The 21,456-nt window shown below is 32.2% G+C and overlaps 1 protein-coding gene across 1 annotated transcript in view; it reads right to left on the bottom strand.

Moving 5' to 3' along the window:
• LOC143075580 (uncharacterized) overlaps window positions 1-21,456 on the bottom strand; it is a 31,106-nt gene that overhangs the window by 8,026 nt on the left and 1,624 nt on the right. The window contains exons 2-5 of the mRNA XM_076251046.1: window positions 16,908-19,015; window positions 11,856-11,995; window positions 5,418-5,514; window positions 3,128-3,292 (exon numbers count right to left, since the gene is read on the bottom strand). Of these exons, the coding sequence (XP_076107161.1) occupies window positions 3,128-3,292; window positions 5,418-5,514; window positions 11,856-11,995; window positions 16,908-19,011 (2,506 nt within the window). The 5' untranslated portion in view covers window positions 19,012-19,015. The remainder of the gene's footprint in view (window positions 1-3,127; window positions 3,293-5,417; window positions 5,515-11,855; window positions 11,996-16,907; window positions 19,016-21,456) is intronic.

The raw sequence follows: 21,456 nt of genomic DNA, 5'->3' as shown, positions 1-21,456 counted from the left end.
CGCTGAATATTAATGATTTTCCCTGAAGAGTGAAGTGTGTTCTGCTCGATTAGAGTATTTTAGGGCACAGTGCTTGTTGCTTGCCTCAAAATATGCCTATAAAATCTCAAATCAACACAATTTTAGTGGCGGCCATCTCGGAGAAAAAAGTGGGACCTTCGTAACCCTATATTGGATTTTAAACAACAAGTGCTTAAAATGTTCGTCTTTTCAAGACCTTTCAACAAAATGCAAACAATACAACATATTCCCTGTAATAGTATAGGCCTTGTTTCTCTACAAAAGACTTATCAACGACACTCTCGTAAAACAAAAGTAAAAAAGGCCAATAAAGTACGAAGTTAAGTTAAAAAGCATTGAGGACCAACACTTCCTAAAAGTTTTTCCAAATGCAGTAGTATTTCAAAAATTCTAAGTTTTGTACATATTCAATTCATGATTATTACCATATCAATGATAATTCAATATTTGTGTACTCTTGATTTTTAAACGATACGTAATTAAAAGAAATCTTATATCAATGAGTCCTTTTGTTGTCATGCTTAAAATTATGTTTTTAATACATAATGGTGGTAAAAATTTCATAATTTAATGATAATTAATCAATCTAATAAACAATGAATTCGGTATAAACTTAGTCTATTAACTTAGCAAAGGTTATAAAATATCGTTAGGTCTTAATTCAGTAACTCGACAAAGACAACTGTTTTCATCTGCGCCCTTACTCGGGTACTTAGTTTAAGGCGAAACTAAAAACAAACAGTTTAAAATTAGTCGAGAACCAAATGTAGCAGTTTACAGTTACAGTAGCCATATGTTTTATAGAATGACGAACACCTATAACACACCCCTGTGTTTATACGGATGTCAAGTTGGTTCAATATTCAACATTCAACATTCGACATTCAAATTTTTTTTTCTTGCATTCATTTCCAACATTCAAAATTCGATTTCAACATTCAACATTCGTTTTCAATATTCGACATTCAACATTCATTTTTTTTTTTTTTTTTTTTTCTTGTATCCATTTCCAATATTCAACATTCGATTTCAACATTCAACATTCAACATTCAATTTTTTTATTTTTTTGTTCTGGTATCCATTTTCAACCTTAAACATTCGATTTCAACATTCAACATTCAATTTCAATATTCAACATTCAACATTCAATTGGTTTTTTTCTTGTTTCCATTTTCAACATTCAACATTCGTTTTCAACATTCAACAGTCAGGGGCATTACTTAAACAAGTAACAATTAAAATTACCTATACAAGTAATGTTGAAAACGAGGCTTATTTAAATATAACTTATATAAGTTATTTTTCTGAATATTATTTTTATAGGTGTCCAAGAATACAGATTTTACTAGCTTTAAATAATTTTCACAGTTATCTGGTTATTTTTCCCTTGATATATAAAAACTAATTCTTCAGAAACACTAATTAACTTTCCGACGCACTTATCTTTCATACCGACGCTTCTGGGTCAAAGATTGGTCTCTTGGGACTATTAAATTATCATTTTCCTCTAAAATCTTGAAGGTAGACTGATATAAATAGATAGATACTTGTGAATTAATTAAGACCTGAAGTTATTTATAATTTGTAACCTAAATCAATTACATATGTGCCTTAGATAAGTGTAATTGCTATTTTTTTCAAAAATGTTTAAAATAACTTATTCAAGTAATATTTTTGTTATTATTTTCAAAGTAACCCTTCATCTCTATACTCCTCTCAAATTTGATAAATTCTTTAATTTATGATATAAAATGTAGTTTAAAATCATGAAAACTACATTTAGTCTATGTTTCTATTGAAAATTAAAATAACTCTATTAAGTAATTTTATTGTTTTTAAAATAAAAAATTACTTACATAAGTAATTAAAAAAAATAACTTGTTTAAGTAACGCCCCTGACTGTTCAACATTCGATTCCAAAATTCAACATTCAACATTCAAATTTTTTTTTTTTTTTTTTTTTTTTTTTTTTGTATCCATTCAACATTCGATTTCAACATTCAACATTACAATAGTTTAGTTTAAATACAGGTTATTTGAAAATAATAATAAAAAATATAGGTCTCCGATGAGTTAAAAAAGATATTTCAATTTTAATGCCAAAAAATGGCATTTTTTTCACCAAAGGGAGATAATTTGGAGCTTTTTCAATGATATATACATTATAAAAGTCATCTGGGGCCAACAAAAATTGATTTTTTTAATGATTTTTGTACCATATGAAAAAATAACAACTAATAAAGTAATAAATAAAATTTGTAATGAAAAAAAATGTTTTAATTTTTTTCTGAAATTTTTATACCCTCGAGCCTCCTTAAGAGCCTGTATCGGTCACCTTGGTCTATGTGTTTCAGTGCATATTAAACAAAGGACACTCTGTAACATTGAAAACAAGAATAGAATTCATCACAAAACTTTTTTTGGGGGGTCAGTTTCTTGTTTGCAGAACTAACTTCACTGAACATTCTTGCTGTTTATAGTTCTCTATAATGAACTTGGCCCAGTGGTTTCAGAATATAAGATTTTTGTAAAAGATAACAAACAATTCGAAAAAATTGACTGTTAACGGCAATAACTCCTGAAGTGGTCAATTGAAAATTTTGATCATGCTGACTTATTTGTAGAACTTACCATGTTTACTTAGCTGAATATTTTTGCTGTTTACTTTCTATCTCTATCTATCATGATATTCTAGGTAAAAACCAAAAACTGCAAAATTTCGTTGAAAGTATCAATTCAGAGGCAGCAACGCACCAACAGGTTGTCAGAGGCATTTAATTCGTCCTCAATGCTCTTCAACTTTGAACTTGATTGGCTGTCTGACTTTTTTTTATCCTAGCGTCACTGAAGAGTCTTATAAAGACGAAACGCGCGTCTGGCGTATTAAATTATAAGCCTGGTACCTTTGATATCTATTAAGCCCTAAACTTAAAACAAATGTTATTGAATGTAAGGAACATAGATTTTTCAACCATTGACAACTTTTCTTTCTAAATGATTATGCACCAGAAAGTTATAAATATATTTGATAATATGATCTTGCTCGAAAACAACTATATGCTTTAAGTTTTAACCTATTGAAATCATTTGAAATATACAGATTACCTGCGGTTCCACTGTAACCACTGACGGTCAATTTGTATTTTTTTGATGAGTTACTAATGGAAAAGTGTTTATATTTAGCATATGGAGTGTTTCCTTTGAAATCTTCTAAATCAATTCGCAGCACATATTTTCCACCTGTTGTTAAACGATGTATCTTGTCGTTTCCTGAATATACAGGTAAGATAAAGTCATGATACGTCTTAAAGCATACACAGCGATTATAAGCTTATATATTCTTTTTATTATATTCGCTACAGGACACCAATTGGCTTAAAGTTTGTGAGGAAAGAATAGAATAAACAATAGATTTTTAAAATAAAGTTAATGTTTACAACGCTTAAACTTTGACTTCTTTTAAAATCAGTTAGGTTTCATGAATAAGTTGAAATGCAGCATGCTCATTCACGAAATTATGTTTACTATGCATGATGTTTGTTTCAATAACGTGTTTCTTGAAGCAGACCACAGGAATGATAAAATATCTAAACAAAGACAATATTATAAATCAATTTAATTATTTAGTTCAGTGTTGCATACATAAATATAGGAAGATGTTGTATGAGTGTCAATGAGACAACTCTCAATTCAAGAACAATTTATAAAAGTAAACCATTATAGGTCAAGGTACGGCATTCAACACGGACCCTTAGCTCATACCGAACAGCAAGCTATAAAGGGCCTCAAAAATTACTACTGCAAAACCATTCAAACGGGAAAACCAACGGTCTAATCTATATAAAAACGAGAAACACGTATGAACTACATAAACAGACGACAACTACTGAACATCAGATTCATTTGCAGCTGAATTAAACGTTTTAATGGTACCAAACCTTCTCCCTTTTCTGAAACAATAGTATAACATCACAACATAGTAAAACACCGTTTAAAATATCATTTTGAAGGCTTAACACAATCAAAAAACGCAAATTAACATACAATGAACGAATAAATTTGATCTGTGATACCTGAATGCAAATACAATAGACAATAGACAATATTTATTAGCAAAAACACATTTACATTAAATGGTTATGACATACATACTCCATATGTAGGTGCTACTGAGAAAAATTATTGTAGTTATAGTAAATTTGAAAGTAATTTTATTGTCGTACATGTATATTATTGTTTCAAAACTACCTAGCAAAGCATAGATTGAATTTGAGATATATAGCGAAACATGCTTTATCATTTGCGTAATTTATTTACAATTCCATGAAAAAATAGAAATCTGTTATTATCTGAAATATTATTTCCACGTTAAAAACACTTATTTTTAGAATAACATTGGTCAGTAACGGTTGTGATCTCATTAAGAGGTTGATCCCCAAATATAGCATACTATTTTAAACGGGTACAATGAAGGAAGGTCATAGAAAGTAGCAGTAAAAACATTCTTCAGTACCATATGAATCTTTCTTCTGATATATTTTTGAGGTATATTATCATGGTCATATTATTCCTAGTATATTTCGCTACATGACCATGGCATTTCATTTATTATTTTTTCTACACGAAGCCGTCCTATGGTTACTAATTTTTTGACAATGCAATCATTTTGTTTTTATGGGTTTCGTCTCAAGGGGGGATAACGAAGAAATACAATATTATTTCATGAGCTTTTAGAATCAATGCGACTCAAATAGAGTATTTTAACAAAGAATAAAAAACCCAAAATTAGGCATTTTGCCATTTGAAACTTGAACTAAAATATACTATTTTCAGAAAATAGTGAATGAAAGTAGGTACTACAACAATGTTCCTTAAGGTATAGAAAGGTCAAAGCTATTGCACAGGCATTAAGAAGAAACTATAGTGAACGAGAACAAAAGTTCAGTCTTCTAATGATAGAGTCGAAAAAATAAATAATAATATGATGGAGGGGACGATAGTGATCAATAGTTATGTTTTAATAAAATTGTACATTTTAGTGAAATTATTTGTTAAACTGTTATTACAATGATACAAATATAGAAAAATAAATTGAAGATGGTTCTCCAGGAATTTCTTCGCATAGCAACATTTTAAACCAATTTTACATCAAGCTCCCAAGCTCCCAATACAGAAATAATACCATTAAATGCCAATTTTGTTTTTATTTCAACTTATTTTAAATTTTCTATTCACTAGAACGTTTTCTCGTGAATTTACAATTGATGCTAAAATTGGACAAACATTTAGACGATCTAGTTTTCAGTATTTACAGGTGAGATAATATTTTGCCTTCGAAAAAATATGACATATTATAATTTTCTAGAAGAGCAAATTTTGAAGAGGCTTAGATTACCTAACCAATATTCTTCGTTCAGGTCACCAAAACCATTTTCATATTCCTTCCAACCACGATAAAAATTTGTCTTTCCATTCATCCTACGCTGAATTACCTGCAAACAATATGCCTCCAATAAATAAGTCTCACTGTAAATTACGTTCATCGTTTTGTCTAATAACATTCAGATACTACAAATGGGAAACAATGTCAAAAGCAGGGATGGGAGCGATTACTTTAAAATGTAATCGATTAAATTACAATTACTTTTATTTACTAATAAAATGTAATTGATTACATTACAATTACACCTGATTTCAAATGTAATTACTTTTCTTTAAAGTAATCACGACTACGTGAGATTACTTATCACGGTAGGTATAGTGTCCTTCTAGGAGCGTAGTTTTTCGAGTGATTCGGTCCGTTTTTTTGAGGGGTGTAGTTCGGGCTTTTCGAGTGAAAAAAAACAAGCGATAAGGTCAATTAACTGCTATTTCGTAATTATAATAGTTTTTTTTTTTCATAATTACCCTACTTATTTTGATTACTTTACATGTTTTGATCAACAAAGAAGCACAGTTTCCTTGTGTCTAACAAATAAAATGAGTATTTATTATTGTCCGGGCTTTTTCGAGAGCAACTGTGAAATCGTCCGGGTTTTTTAACAAATGGTCCTGGTTTTTTTAAAAGAAAATTGTGATAGAAATAAGGTATTTTTTACTTGAATCCTTATTTATAATCATAATTATAATCAAGTGAAGGACAATATCATATTTTCCCAACAAATCACGAAACCATAGTACTACGGTGATCAAGATGAACCTTTTTCAATTCAATCCTCATCGGAAAACGTTCCACCACAACTTTAAAGTATTGATTTAAAAATTATTGGATCCGTTATAAAAAGGTATTTAGAACATAGTGCAGGAGACTCATAATCTTTTCAACTTCTTTTCATGGTTCTTTTGGTGTCACAGTTAATAACATTTTCTGTGGTGAACCCCGGAGTTTTTATATGGGACGTATTATCATGGTTATGGTATACTGTTGTCCGCCCGTCGTCAGCAAGTCGTCAGCAAATCGGAAAATAACTCACAAACGCTGTAACCAATTTACATGAAACTACAGAGGAATGTTTATATCAATTGAGGTATCCACCCTTTCGGATTTTATAAATTTTAGATTTTACGTTTCCGAGTTATTGGATTTTATTAAACAAACTAGAGGCTTCACTCACCTTGGTCTATGTGCTGCAGTGAATGTTAAACAAAGGACACTCTTCAACATTGTAGACAAGAATAGAATTCATGACAAAATTCTCTATTTTGGAGATGATTTTTGCAAAAGTAAACGGACGATGAAGACGGACAACGACGAACGCCAAGTGATGGGACAATCTCACTTCTCTCTTTTTTGACAGATGAGCTAAAAAGGGTTGATTTTACAGTTTTCAGACAATACTTTTAAAGTGATTTTACAAGTTTTCACAAAATTTTGGTGACTGATTTACATAGATTAAGGTAACCTCTCTTAAGTTTTTCATCATGAGTTTTTGATATGACATTGAGAAATTATTTATAGGTTTCATAACAAGTGAGAACGGATATCGCTTGATATCATCTCTAGTTATTTAATTTCAATATAATACGGCGAGTTTATTATATTTGAATTTAATAACGAGAGTTGATATCAAACGGTATACCATTCTCATCAATGACCTAATGAATAGCTAATGAGATGCCGTAATATCAGTTTATCATCCTGGATAAGCAAATCAAATTAACGCAGATTTCCGTATCACTTTTTCGTATCACATTCTGTGCTGTGTGCTACGAGAAATGTCTATTCATGCAAGGTATAGATTATAAGCCACAACCATAAGAGAATGAACTTTAGTTTTTGAAAATGCTACGGGCGTAGCATGCGCTCATGGTGCAGCTGATTATCAAAAACGCAGGAAGAAACCTACTGGACAGCAGAGAAAAATCAGAAAAATTCTATATAATAAGAAATATTCTAATAAAAAAAGTCTGCTCCCTACCTCAACAAAATAAAATCATGAAAAGTGGCAAACAACAATATATACAAATATACGATAAAGTTTAATGATGAATGCATTGGTTTCGTGACTTAAAAAGTACATAACTTGAACTCTTTTGTATTTTTTTAAACGTAAATACACTGACAATTAACATTTTAAGCTATAAGAAATTTGTATAATCACTCGATAAAACACGGACGCACTCGAACAAGTCCGGACTGCTCTCGAAAAAACCCGAACACAGAAATGAATTTAGTCTCAAAATGTCGTTTTCAATGCAAAACAAGAATTTTTGAATAGTGTCTGTATAATTAAGGATATCAGGATTCTATGTATGCATTTTCATCGAAATTTGCATTGGTATGTGTATAAAGTTGGCTTTATTCTGTTTTTGGAATAAAAGCATTGTAAGGCTAAATTCAACTTTTTTAGCAAAAAATAATATCGGATTGATAATATATTTTTTTATCTTAAATGCTAACACACCTTGTATATTCGTGTTTGTTAAACTCAAGCGTCTATATCATGTCTTGTCAAAAAGGAAGTCTGTCTGTTTACATTTTTGATCATAATCACTCGAAACAAGAATGTGACCACAGTACACAGATGCCCCACTCAAACTATCATTTTCTATGTTCAATGGACCGTGAAATTGGGGTAAAAAAATTAATTTGGCATGACAATTAGACAGATCATATCATAGGGAACATGTGTACTAAGTTTGAAGTTGATTGGACTTCAACTTCATCAAAAACTACATTGACCTAAAACTTTAACCTGAAACGGGACGAACGGACACATAGAGGAATGGATGCACAGACGAACGGATGCACAGACGAACGGATGCACAGACGAACGGACGCACAGACGAACGGACACACAGACCAGAAAATATAATGCCCCTCTACTATCGTAGAAGGGACTTTAAAAAGAGGTCACACTCGAAAAAGCCCGATCAAATCACTCGAGAAACTACGATCCTAGCCGGACACTATAACTACCGTGCTTATGATAACAACCATAAAAACCCTATTTCGCGTATCAAACATAAATCGAAAAAATTGAAAATATTAGCCAAGGAATTTGTTTCTGTCCCGGCTGATAAAGCTGCTATCAGTATCATTATTGTTTGGCGTTAATTTTATATTGAGGTTTTGCAAAAGGAAATCACGAATTCACAAACATTCCAACTGACTTCATTTTCAGAAAACGACATCTGTAACAAACACAAACTTATAGCTACTTCTTTTCAAGCAGAACCAAATACAATGAAAGTCCCAACTACGTCCTGGCTTCCGAAGTTACACAAAACACCTTACAAATATAGATTTATTTCATCTTCAAGCCATTGTTCCACTTCTAAATTGTCTATTTTACTTACTAGTTCACTTGGTACAATTAAAAACCTGATAATAAATTGTTCAAATAAGGCCTAGAAAATAGTGGAATTAATTACTTCTGGAGTGTCAAAAACTCATTGGAAGTACTTGTTAAATTGCATGCATATATTGATGATTTTAAATCTGTTCAAAGTTTTGATTTGTCTACCCTATATACCACTTTGCCTCATATTCTTATTAAGAAAATAATCACATCCCTAAATAATTGGGCATTTAAAAAGTCAGAATGTGAATACATATGTTCAAACTCTTTTTGGTTATTTTTTAGTAGCAACAAACAAAAAGAACTATGTCAATTGGACATGCTTTGATACTATATTTGCGCATGAATTTTTACTTCATAACATTTTTGTTCGCTTTGGAAATTCCGTATATCGTCAAGTTATCGGAATTCCAATTGGGACTAACTGTGCACCACTTAGTGCGGACCTGTTTTTGTATTGTTATGAGCTACAATTTATGACTAAAATTAGCAAAGACCCATCGAAACAACATTTGATACAAAAAATCAATACTTTTAGATATTTGGATGATATATTGCATTGGCTCTCAATAATGACGACTTCAGTATGTATACTAAAGAAATTTATCCTGGTGAACTTACTTTAAATAAAGCTAATACTAACAATGACCACTGCCCTTTCCTCGATCTTGATATCTATATCATTAACGGAAAGCCTAATACAACAATTTATAATAAAAGAGATGATTTTTCATTTCCTATCGTTAATTATCCATTTTTAGATGGTGACGTCACCATCTTATGGTGGTGTTCATGATGATATGATACTGAACCCCTAACAGGAGGGATTGTGTCTGATATTAATATGATGAAGACATAATCTTTAAATCAGTTTAATTGAGGTCTGGAGCTGGCATGTCCGTAACTGCTAGTAGTCTGTTGTTATTTATGTATATTCTGACATCGGACTCGGACTTCTCTTAAACTGAGTTTTACTGTACTTATTGTTGTGCGTTTGTTTTTTCTACTTTGGCTAGATGTATAGGGGAGGGTTGAGATCTCAAAAAACATGTTTAATCCCGCCGCAATTTTGCGCCTGTTCAAGGTCAGGAGCATCTGGCCTTTATTAGTCTTGTATGATTTTTAATTTTAGTTTGTTGTGTATAACTCGGAGTTGAGTATGACGTCCATTACCACTGAACTAGTATACATGTTTGTTAAGAAGGGGCCAGCTGAAGAACGACTCCGGGTGCGGGAGTTTCTCGCTACATTGAAGACCCATTGGTGGTCTTCGGCTGTTGTCTGCTCTATGGTCTGGTTGTTGTCGCTTTGAAACATTCCCCATTTCCATTCTCAATTTTACATTTGTACAAGGATAGATGATATTTATAAAGAAAGATGTTAAAAGTTTATAATGAGAGTATTTTTTCATTTCCTTTTTCCTCGACAAATGAGACTGTAAAAATTGGTGGCCCTTAGTTGCTTCCCTGGGCAACTTAGGGTTGATGTAACAGGTGATTATTAATAAAATATATTTAAAAGAATAAAAAAAAGGTCTTGATAAATTAGTTCTCATATGCAAATCCATTCAAATTATCACATGCAAATTTTTCTAATGTGAATGTCTCCTGAATCGTACGAGAAAATCACTTCCTCATACATATTTTGCGCAACGATTCTTTCCATAAACAATCCGATCTTTTCTGATTTGGTTCCATTAATATATCCACCAGAACTAGAAATTAAAGAAACAATAGACACGGCTTCCTCCGCCTCATTTTTAGACGTATTTCTCGAATTTGACTTACACAGTCATCTCAGTACCAGAATCTATGACAAAAGAGACGATTTCAATTTTGAAATTATAAATTTCCCCCACCTTAGTAGCAATATACCAACTTCACCTGCATATGGGATATACATTTCCCAACTTATTCGATATTTAAGAGCTTGCAGCTCCTACTCAGACTTTGTAAAACGTTATCAGTGTCAGAGCAGAAAGTTGATGAACCAGGGGTATGTCAAAGAACGTCTCGTCCTTTTTTAAAAAAAGTCCATCGGAAGGTAACAAGACCTCGTTGATAAATATTCCGTATCAACTTCACATATAATACATGATGGTCTTGATGTATAGATTCGGCATACTGACGTTGTTTATCATCTTAACAACGTGTTATATTGTTCGTTAATTTGTCTTTGATCTTTACTGTTGGATTGTTTTCTGTGATATCCATTAAACGTGGCTCGGTACTTATACATCCTGTCAATGTGTTTGTATTATTTTTCATTTTTGCTAGTGTGTTTTGTATATGCGACTTTTTGTGTTTCTTTGGTTCTTATAACGTGACTCTGTACTTAAATAGATCCTGTCAGTATGTTATTGTTCTATAATATGTCATTATGTTATATTTCTATTATAAATTAAAAAATACGTTGAACCACAAACGTCAGAATTATTTAACCACGTAGTGGAATGAACCATTTGTGGATTCTTATAAATTATATAGAACTTTTGGACTATTTTAAATCTTGGTCTGTTTCTGAAATTACATACTTTTGATTTTTTTTAACCCTGTATGCTAACATCACCCATGTGAAATTTTAAAATTTATTGTATAAACATTGAACGACAAAAATATGTGACGTATAAATTTTCTGACGTCATACACGCGAAGCAATTTTTTTCTTTTAAAATTGTAACACGATGATGACTGCTACACCCATATTTTGACTATTTTATTTATTATGTCTGTTTAGTTCACGCATCATTGTAAATGTAACGGAATTTGATGAGACTGTCGTACAAAGTGAGAGGTTTAGCGCTATAAAACCAGGTTTAATTCACCATTTTTTACATTTGAAAATGCCTGTACCATGTCAGGAATATGACAGTTGTTGTCCATTCGTTTTTGATGTGTTTTGTCATTTGAATGTTGCCATGATTAGGGACTTTCCGATTTGATTTTCCTTTGAGTTCAGTTTTTTTGTGATTTTACTTTTTTCTGAAACTATTGTATCGTCAAAATCTGTTCGATATAATTTTGAATACTAACCGTCCAATGACCACCATCAGTCTCCATGTCACAATAAACTTTAAAACCAGAGCGACTATCTGGGAAAATTTTATAGATACCACTTTTGTTCATCTTTTTGTCTAAATCGGAGCAATCCTTGGGCGCGTTTGGTTTTAACTCTAAAAGATGAAAATAAAAATTGAAGTTAAGGAAAATGCAGAATTTAAACCTCAAGAACAATGCTAGTATCCTGTATATTTTAATATTAAAAGACGGTAGATTATAAAAATTCATATTGATTTTGTCATCTTCTCATTAACAACAAATCTTAAATAGTCAAAAATTCGTTACGGTTGTTGGAAAAAAATCATATCATAGATAAATCGTTTTTGTTTGCATTATATAGTAAACACGCTCAACTTATATAACTACTCCATATCTTGAAATATAATGAGAGTTTTTTTTTTCATTTCCTTTTCCCTCGACAAATGAGACTGTAAAAATTGGTGGCCCTTAGTTGCTTCCCTGGGCAACTTAGGGTTGATGTAACAGGTGATTATTAATAGAATATATTTAAAAGAATAAAAAAATAGGTCTTAATAAATTAGTTCTCATATGCAAATCCATTCAAATTATCACATGCAAATTTTTCTAATGTGAATGTCTCCTGAATCGTACGAGAAAATCACTTCCTCATACATATTTTGTGCAACGATTCTTTCCATAAACAATCCGATCTTTTCTGATTTGGTTCCATTAATATATCCCCCAGAACTAGAAATTAAAGAAACAATAGACAAGGCTTCCTCCGCCTCATTTTTAGACGTATTTCTCGAATTTGACTTACACAGTCATCTCAGTACCAGAATCTATGACAAAAGAGACGATTTCAATTTTGAAATTATAAATTTCCCCCACCTTAGTAGCAATATACCAACTTCACCTGCATATGGGATATATATTTCCCAACTTATTCGATATTTAAGAGCTTGCAGCTCCTACTCAGACTTTGTAAAACGTTATCAGTGTCAGAGCAGAAAGTTGATGAACCAGGGGTATGTCTTGGACCATTCTTCTTATTCCAATAATTTGCATATCACCTCTGGTGTATTATCGCAAATGATAATGACTAAACGATATCAAAAAGATAACTATTTCTACATCCCTCTGGGGTTGGCATATATACTAGTTAAGAACGTTAAGCTCGTGCATGTTCACATCATTCTGATTTGTTAACACAATAACAGCTCCATCAGAATTATAAGTAATAAAGAGCTGTACGATGAGTGCATGATACGCCCGTCGCTTTTTCAACGAACAAAGTTCTTTGACTCCTCAGTGCTATATCAGAAATTAAAAAAAATCTAAATAAAGGTTATTTAAAAAGAAAATACATACCTAAGTTTCATTGAAATAGCTTTATGCGCTTTTGAGTTATTGTCTGAAAACTCGAAAATCCCCTTTTATCAAGTCTCCCAAACAAAGTTTGGAGACTTATTGATTTTGCTCAGTTCTTATTATTTTTATTATTCTTCCTCTTCTTCTTCCGCCACTTTAAAAATGAACTTGTCCGCAGTGTTTCTCCAAAATTAAGGGGTATTTTGAGGGGTAGAAAGGAGGGGTTTACTATAGAACCCTATGGTTTTTTATTTTCTAAAATTTTCAAATGAATATAACTTGAAAACTGTAAGTGATAGATACATGCAGTCTTCAGAGATGATGAAAGGACAATAAAACAAATCACATGATATATAGGGGAGTCCTTGGGGGGTCATCCCCACCCCCTTCAATTTGAGAATGTGCTATTATCTTGTCAACGGTCCAGATCCCCACCCCTAAACCATATATATTCTTGTAGGGGACAATAAAACAACTCAAATGAAATTAAAGGGAAGTCCCCGGGGGTCATCCCCACCCCGTTCAATTTGATAATGTGCTATTATCTTGTAAACGGTCCAGATCTCCACCCCTAAACCATATATATTCTTATATTCTTGTAGGGGACAATAAAACAAATGAAATGATATAAAAGGGAAGTCCCTAGGGGGTCACCCCGCCCCCTCTTGATTGAAAACTTTTAAACGGTCAACATCCCCACCCCTAAACCATATTATTGTAGGGGACAATACTAATCAAATGAAATTAAAGGGAAGTTCCTGGGGATCACCCCACTCCGTTCAATTTGAAAATGTACTTTTATCTTGTAAACGGTCTAGATCCCCGCCCCTGAACCATATATTATGTTCTTGTAGGGGACAATAAAACAAATGAAATGAAATAAAAGGGAAGTCCCGAGGAGTCACTCCACTCCCTCTTGTTTGAAAACTTGTAAACGGTCAACATCACCACCCCTATACCATAAATATTCTTTTATGGGACAATAAAAAAAATCAAATGAAATGTAGGTAAAGTACCTGGGAGTCAACACCACCCCCTCCTGTTTGAATACTTGTAAATGGTGGAGATCCCCACCCCTAAGCCATATAATTATATTCTTGTATGGGACAAAATATCAAATCAAATCAATATGGGACCATATGAATGGCGAGTTATGGGAGCTTTGTTTGGGAGACTTCGTAACAGCATCCTGTTACAATTACTTCTTGTTGTGAATAAAATTCAATAACTCGAAACCCTAAAATCTAAAATCATTAAACATCGAAAAGGAGCCTACGTCAATAGATATTAACAAGTTTAATACAAATTGGTTAAAGCGCTTTTGAGTTATTGTCCGACATGATGACGACAGACGAATAGACAGACGAGAGAACAGAAGAACGGACAACAGTATACTTTAATACGTATTTTAAAATGGCGTATACAAACGACTGCAATGGACACACAAGTTTTAGCTTTCATAAAATCTATGGACTGCTTCGCTCTATCCTACTTATAGGTAATGTGTACGTGTAGTTGTTGATTTGGTATTAAGGATGTGGTATTTTTAGATATTGATTAATATAAAATGGATTTACTTAAACAGTGTGCGTTATACACCTATGTTTTTAAATTTTTGAAATTACTTGTTGACAATTAGAACATTTACAAATAGGAAAGACTCTGGTGTGCGCCTCTCTTGAGATGTGCCTAGATTGTCAGAAGTTATAGACAAAAGATAATGCATTTTTGTACACAATGTATAGGAACATTGTTTAGCAAAACAAATCGTGCATATTGCAGATTAATACAGCAAAGAAACACGTATTAGTAATTGATATTTCAATATTGTCGGAATTTCAGTGTGTAATATGTGTTATTTTGGTCTCTTGTGGAGAGTTGTTTCATTGACCATCATACCACATCTTCTTTTTTTATGATAATTAAACAAACATGAACTAATGATCGGAACTGAAATACACATAGTCAATTTTCCGGCATTTGATATCTTATCCTATAATGGAAAAAGTCTGAAATTCTTGAACTCGCTTAAGGCAATAGCTGTTCAGGATAGTGATAAGATAAACACGAACCAGATTCCAGGTCCGTATGCATAAATCTATCAATAACATTTTGTTTGTTTGTTGCTAAATATTAACGACCATTGTCATTTTCTTAAATTAACGTCTATTAACAAATCAAGTGATAACAGTGAGTATTTACATGTATAAAAACTTCATTCTACCCTTATTTTTTAAACTGGTTATTGTGTATACCGAAAAGTACACAGTTTTTACACGAATGGAATTTATGCTATTATTTTTCTTTTAATTATCTTGTGTTCGCAGGTTTACACGAATAACTTTGAACGTTTATATATTGTTAAAATACACCGGGTGGTATCAATTGTAAACAGTAGAAAAGCAGCACATGGCAGGATGAGATGAGGATCTTCAAGCATGCTAAATCCTGTTGTCTGTGTTTGTAGGGGAGGGGCATCGGATGAATTTTCAATTATTTATTTTTATTTTAAAGATGTTGGGCAAATTTCCCATGAATTGGTCTCATCTAACCGAGAAAAAATTGGAAAGTGGTAAAACTTACACCATGTTGTTCAAAGTTTATATAAAGTATTTATGATACCTATACCGTATTGAATTTTTCCATATTTCCTTATACACTTAGTGATATCTTGTTGTTAACGAATTCGGCATAGAGTTGGCATAGAGATAAGAAATTAAAATGTATGCTATAAATTTCAATAGAATTGTCCTTCTCGACATTTCTCTAATTTGCCTTAAAATTAATCAAGAATGTATGTATGTAGATTTAAGTTACATATTTGTAACGTTTAATCATTTTCTCATCACTTTGCATCTGGCGTTCGTTAACTTTTACAAAAGAACGGGTTTTTTCTTCTTTAAATATGCATGGTCAAATTCATGTTCTAAATACCTTGTTTTGTGTACACAAGGCCGACATTTGCTACCGACAGTATGTCAAAACATGATTTAAACTTTGTGTAAACCTTGAGTTATATCAATGGGAACGTATAGGTCAATTTTAACACGGACTATTAGGCTAGTGTCTATCTAGTCAAAAGAAAGACAAGAGAAAAGAGAAAGTATTACCATAAAACATTGGTTGAGAGTGACTCTCTTTTTAATTTCTTCAGAAAGTATCACAATTTTCGGTACCTGTTGGCCATATTGCTCCTTCACGAATATATATGCATCTTAAGGTTTCAATTAATTTATGATTTAAACCCCCCCCCCCACCCTTGAAGTTTAATCCCACAAGAAGACACTTTAGATGCACCGAATTCATAAAGGGTTATTTCTCTTTTACGATAAAATTTAAATAGCGTTTGACTACTTCTATAAAGTATCGTTTTTTATGTATGTTCGTCTATGAACGAGACAAATTCTATATTCCAAAATACAGAATTGTAGTCATCGAAACGTATAATGAACAAGTACAGAAGCTATGGATTGCCTTCATGAAGTTGTTGAGAGAAATTGTTAGATAATCAGTTCGTAGTCTCTGTTCTCTTTTTGAATTCGCAAAAATAAATGCTTTTAATATAGATATAAACCAAAGCAACAAAATATAAATAAATAAACCCATACTATTGCATTTGCAAATCAACTGTGTTACACTTGTGTTCGTTTTTTTCTAAAATGTATACTTGCCTTTGTAAAATATCATAAATACCTTGGCAACGCCTTCCGTGATAATATGGTTTACATGAACAGACACCATTTATGTGCTGACATCTGCCAGATATTGATCCCCTGTGGTCACAGTTACAAGACTGGCATTTTATACCCATTAAACATTTTGAACTGTCCTTACACTCAAATGCACCATTACAACATCGCTTGAAACATGTTCTGGTTTCCACCTTTTCACCTTGACATTTCTTTCCACTTCCCTTTTGTGGTAATACTATGTGTCTAGAGCGTGTTTGTTTCCCTCCCATGCCACATGTCTTGCTACAGACAGACCAAGATACCCAGTCACTCCATTTACAGTCTTGCTTTATTGCAATATCACAATTCTTTCCAAGAAAATGTTCTCTGCAATTGCACTGCCCAGTTTCTGGATTACATATAGGTGATACTGATCCTGTAGTGTTACAATTACAAGGTATACAGTCGGATGTTATATTGTTGCATCTGATAAAGCGAGTGCCTTTGCGTGTATACCCTTTCATGCACATATTTTCAATGTTCATATCCTTCATTAGATGGAATTTATCACAATGAACATTTGTAGAATGGGTTATTTCTGCACTACAAGTGGATTCCGTTGACAACTGTATTTGATCTTTAACGCGCTGTTCAAATAAGCTCAGAACCTTAGGAGAATGTGGGTCTAAAGCATTGCGAACCTGCAATAATACAGAAAACCCATTTGCCTGCGCAACATGAAACTGTCTCCAAAGGTTGTCTATCTTTCTTTTGAAATCTGATGTGCAAGCCTCATTTTTATTGCGTTTGATAACTCTAGCAAGCAACGACTCTGGCTGGAATGTATCTTCATCCCGTCGATTACTGAAGTATGAGTATATTTTGTACAATATTTTTTGCAAATGAAACGCAATTCGCGATAACTTAGATTTCTTGTATTCGTGTGTTACTATTTTATCACATTTTATTATCAATCTCGCACTTGTAATCAGGTAGTTCATGCTAAGATATGTATTATAAAATGGTCCGAGATCAGAAGTCGTTAACACATGTGTCTGTATAGCTTCAGTGTTAACTTTTTGAATAGTTTCATATGCAAACGAAATACACTTCATGGATGCAATTAAGAAATTGGTTGCTAATTTTAGATCAATGATATCGTCTGCCTTGGGGACTTGATTTAAGGTTGACATCACTGCTACTGTATCCATTGCTAAGATAACTTGATTATGTATTTGACAGTGTATTCCATCATAGTAATGTGGACAACAACACATATCACGGTTTTCCATCGAAAGGTGAACACATTTGCCATTTTGGCATTTAGCTTTACAAACCTTCTTTGAAGAACATTCTTGCACAACTCCTAGTAAGGCCGTTCTGAATTCATACATGTCCCGAGTCCAACTACGTATCTCTGATATGGAATTAGTGTTCGTTTTAGCTAGCTTACCATACACAATCATGATTTGATCAGCTTTAAAAAGTTTCAAAAGTAAATTCGCGCCAAACTTCAGAATTGTCTTTTCATTGCAACCTGATGTTTCCTTCACTTGCTGGAGTAACGACATCTTTGAAAATCTTGTTCCATTTAAAGTTGCCATTAAGATGTGCCTATAGTTATCTACAATGTCAAAATCGTTCTTGAACAACCTGATAGTCCACTGCAGGCCTGCCTCACATTCATCTTGTTTTGTACATTTTAACTCTTCCAGTTTCTCCAGGAACCGATTAAGAATTACGAAACTAAATTCAATGTTTCTGAGTTCGAAGTAAATTTCTCTTAAATCTCTACCAAACCCCCTGTCAGTTGATAACTCAAGTTTTCTGTTGATATCTGTGAATGTCTTTTTCAATTCTTTAAACATTTTTTGTTCTGTTTTAGGATTAAACTCCTGAATGAACGAAGCAAGGCTATCGACGGTACCTATAAAATTTGTCATCAAGTTGATTTGATTGAACACTTTTGACCTCGGCTCGGTGCTAAATATATCAACAAGATGCTTCCCATCAGCTAACCCAACTTTGATTTGACTCTTCCATTTCTCCCTGAAAGATATTTCTTCTCCAAAGACAAAACATCCCATCAGACTGCACAAACAACTGATGACAATGAATAGTTGCATATTGCTGGAATACAATGCACATTTAAAAGTAATTATTATATAACACAATACTAAATTTTAAATCATTGTAAATTGGTGTACACGAGATTACATTAATATCAGGAAAAACTTGAAAACAAGAATGTATTTACAACACAGCGCTTCTGTTGCTATTCTTAATCTTGTCAGCAGTTTTAAAGTATTTAGCAACAGCAAACACAATTCACACTAATATCAGATATAACATCATTAATCATGCAGGTACTTCATGATGATACATATCATCGCCAAAAATTCGTGAGAAAGTAAAACTGCTGATCAGTTGATAAATTTTTTAAAAATGTCATGCAGTTATTTTATGAATTTCATCTCGACAATAGTAGAAATAAACATACAGTTGTTTCATAGTGGTTTTTAAAAATCAAACAAATGGCATAGGATTCAATTGTATGCGTATAACCTGGAGCCTTTAATTCAGTGGTTTTCATTTGTTGCAGTGTTACACATTTGTTTTCTGTTAATTTTTTTGTACATTAATTAGGCTGTTAGTTTTTTCCTTTTGATCATTTACATTTGTCATTTGGTAATATAGTATAGCTAATTTGATTTGATTCTTGGTGTTTTAATGCCACTTTTAAGCACCGCTTTTTGGCTAATTCGTGGCGGCTAGTTTTATTGGTGGAGGAAGTCGGAGTGCCCGAAGAAAACCACCAAACTTCAATAGGAAAACTGACAATCCTAGTCAATTAAGATTGGAGTCGAGTAGTAACTACTTAGACCACAAGGCCACCGAGGCCCCTCTATCATAGCTGATTATGCAGTATTGGATTTCCCATTGTTGAAGACCGTACGATGACGTATAGTTGTTTATTTCCGTGTCATTTGGTCTCTTGTGCAGAGTTGTCTCATCGGCAGTCATACCGAATTTTTTTATTAATTTATTTATTTTGTAAAAGATATGTCTGTACTCCTTACAACATAATTAACATTTAAGGTTCCACTAAAGTCAAAATATAGGACACTTCATAAACATCTAAACTTTGCCATAACGAATAAAATCCTAAACTATGGGAACATTCAAATTGAAAATGGAAATGGGGAATGTTAAACATACTTAACATATACACACTGTGTAAATTGTAAATAAACTTGAAATTGTTGTGTTGTGGTCAAACCGGTTCTTGGGGTATTCACTACATTTTACCAAAAAATCTGGAGGCCTGCTAGACGACTTAATTTGTTTAAAATTTGTATGAATAATATCATAACCTGCAATGCAGTACAAGCTAATGTTGATATGTCACATACATATGTTTCTATGGAATAGTCGATATTCGTTCAGCTACATGAAATTAACTAAAACTCGAAAATCAATACATATCGAAAAATCAACATTAGCTTGTACTCGACCAAGTCTTAACCAACCTGTACCTATTTTTTGTATCTATCTTTAGCATGTTTTATCAACTTAAGAACTGTTTTAACAACAGCTATTCCCCCAGGCTAATAAAAAGTGAACAACAATTTGAAATTAAAAAATGTATTCAATATAGCATTGAAACCATAATTTCACAATAAACATAATATAACATCAACACTTACATAGATACGTCGCCTTTAAAATAAAAATGAAACAAGGTGATCAAATAATCTCAAAACTGAACATATATGTGAATTGTGATTAATATTTTCAATATTATTCAAATTTGTTTGAATGTTTCAGATATAGATTTATGGTGTCAATTGGGTTTAGTTAATAATGCAGAGAATATTTTTTTTTATTATTGAAACATATACAAAATAGTGTATATCTCTACTTACATGACTTCATAAATTTAAAAAATGACAATTTTTTTGTGGTAAAACTTAGAATTAAATACAATCATGACAATAGAACTTCCATAGCAATCCTTGATATTAAACTTATCAAAAAGGAACCGTGTTCTAAAGTTGCAGTACAATTAAATTGAAATAAGTTATGTAAAAATTAAGAACTGGCATACAAGAAGCACTTTTATAAGATTTATTTACATTAGAACATGTGTGTTTACAGAATGTTGCAAGTTTTAATGAATGTTATTTAAAATGCATTACTCTCTGACCACGTGTAATCGTTTTAATGAATTGACCTCAAGCAGAATATCTGGTATTACTGTATACTTTACCACTAAACAGAAGGACAATTTTATTTCTTTCTGTTACAAGTATTATATTATTGTTCATATAAATATACAAAGTTGATTTCCGTTGCTTTATGGATCTAATATAATTGATTTCGTATATGTTCAAGAATTATGAAAGTCAACAATTTTAAGGTGATCTCCAAATTAACTTCTTTTATTGTTTATCAGATAGTTTCCTCAAATAACCAGGTGAAATCTAAACTTTTCATCAAAGAATAAACCAGAAATAGATTTTTTAAGGCCATCATTTTTACTATGTTTATATTTAGGAAATGAAAAGAAT

Source organism: Mytilus galloprovincialis, chromosome 5, assembly GCF_965363235.1.
Source record: "Mytilus galloprovincialis chromosome 5, xbMytGall1.hap1.1, whole genome shotgun sequence".
Taxonomy (NCBI): domain Eukaryota; kingdom Metazoa; phylum Mollusca; class Bivalvia; order Mytilida; family Mytilidae; genus Mytilus; species Mytilus galloprovincialis.
This window is presented reverse-complemented; position numbering and strand designations above follow the sequence as displayed.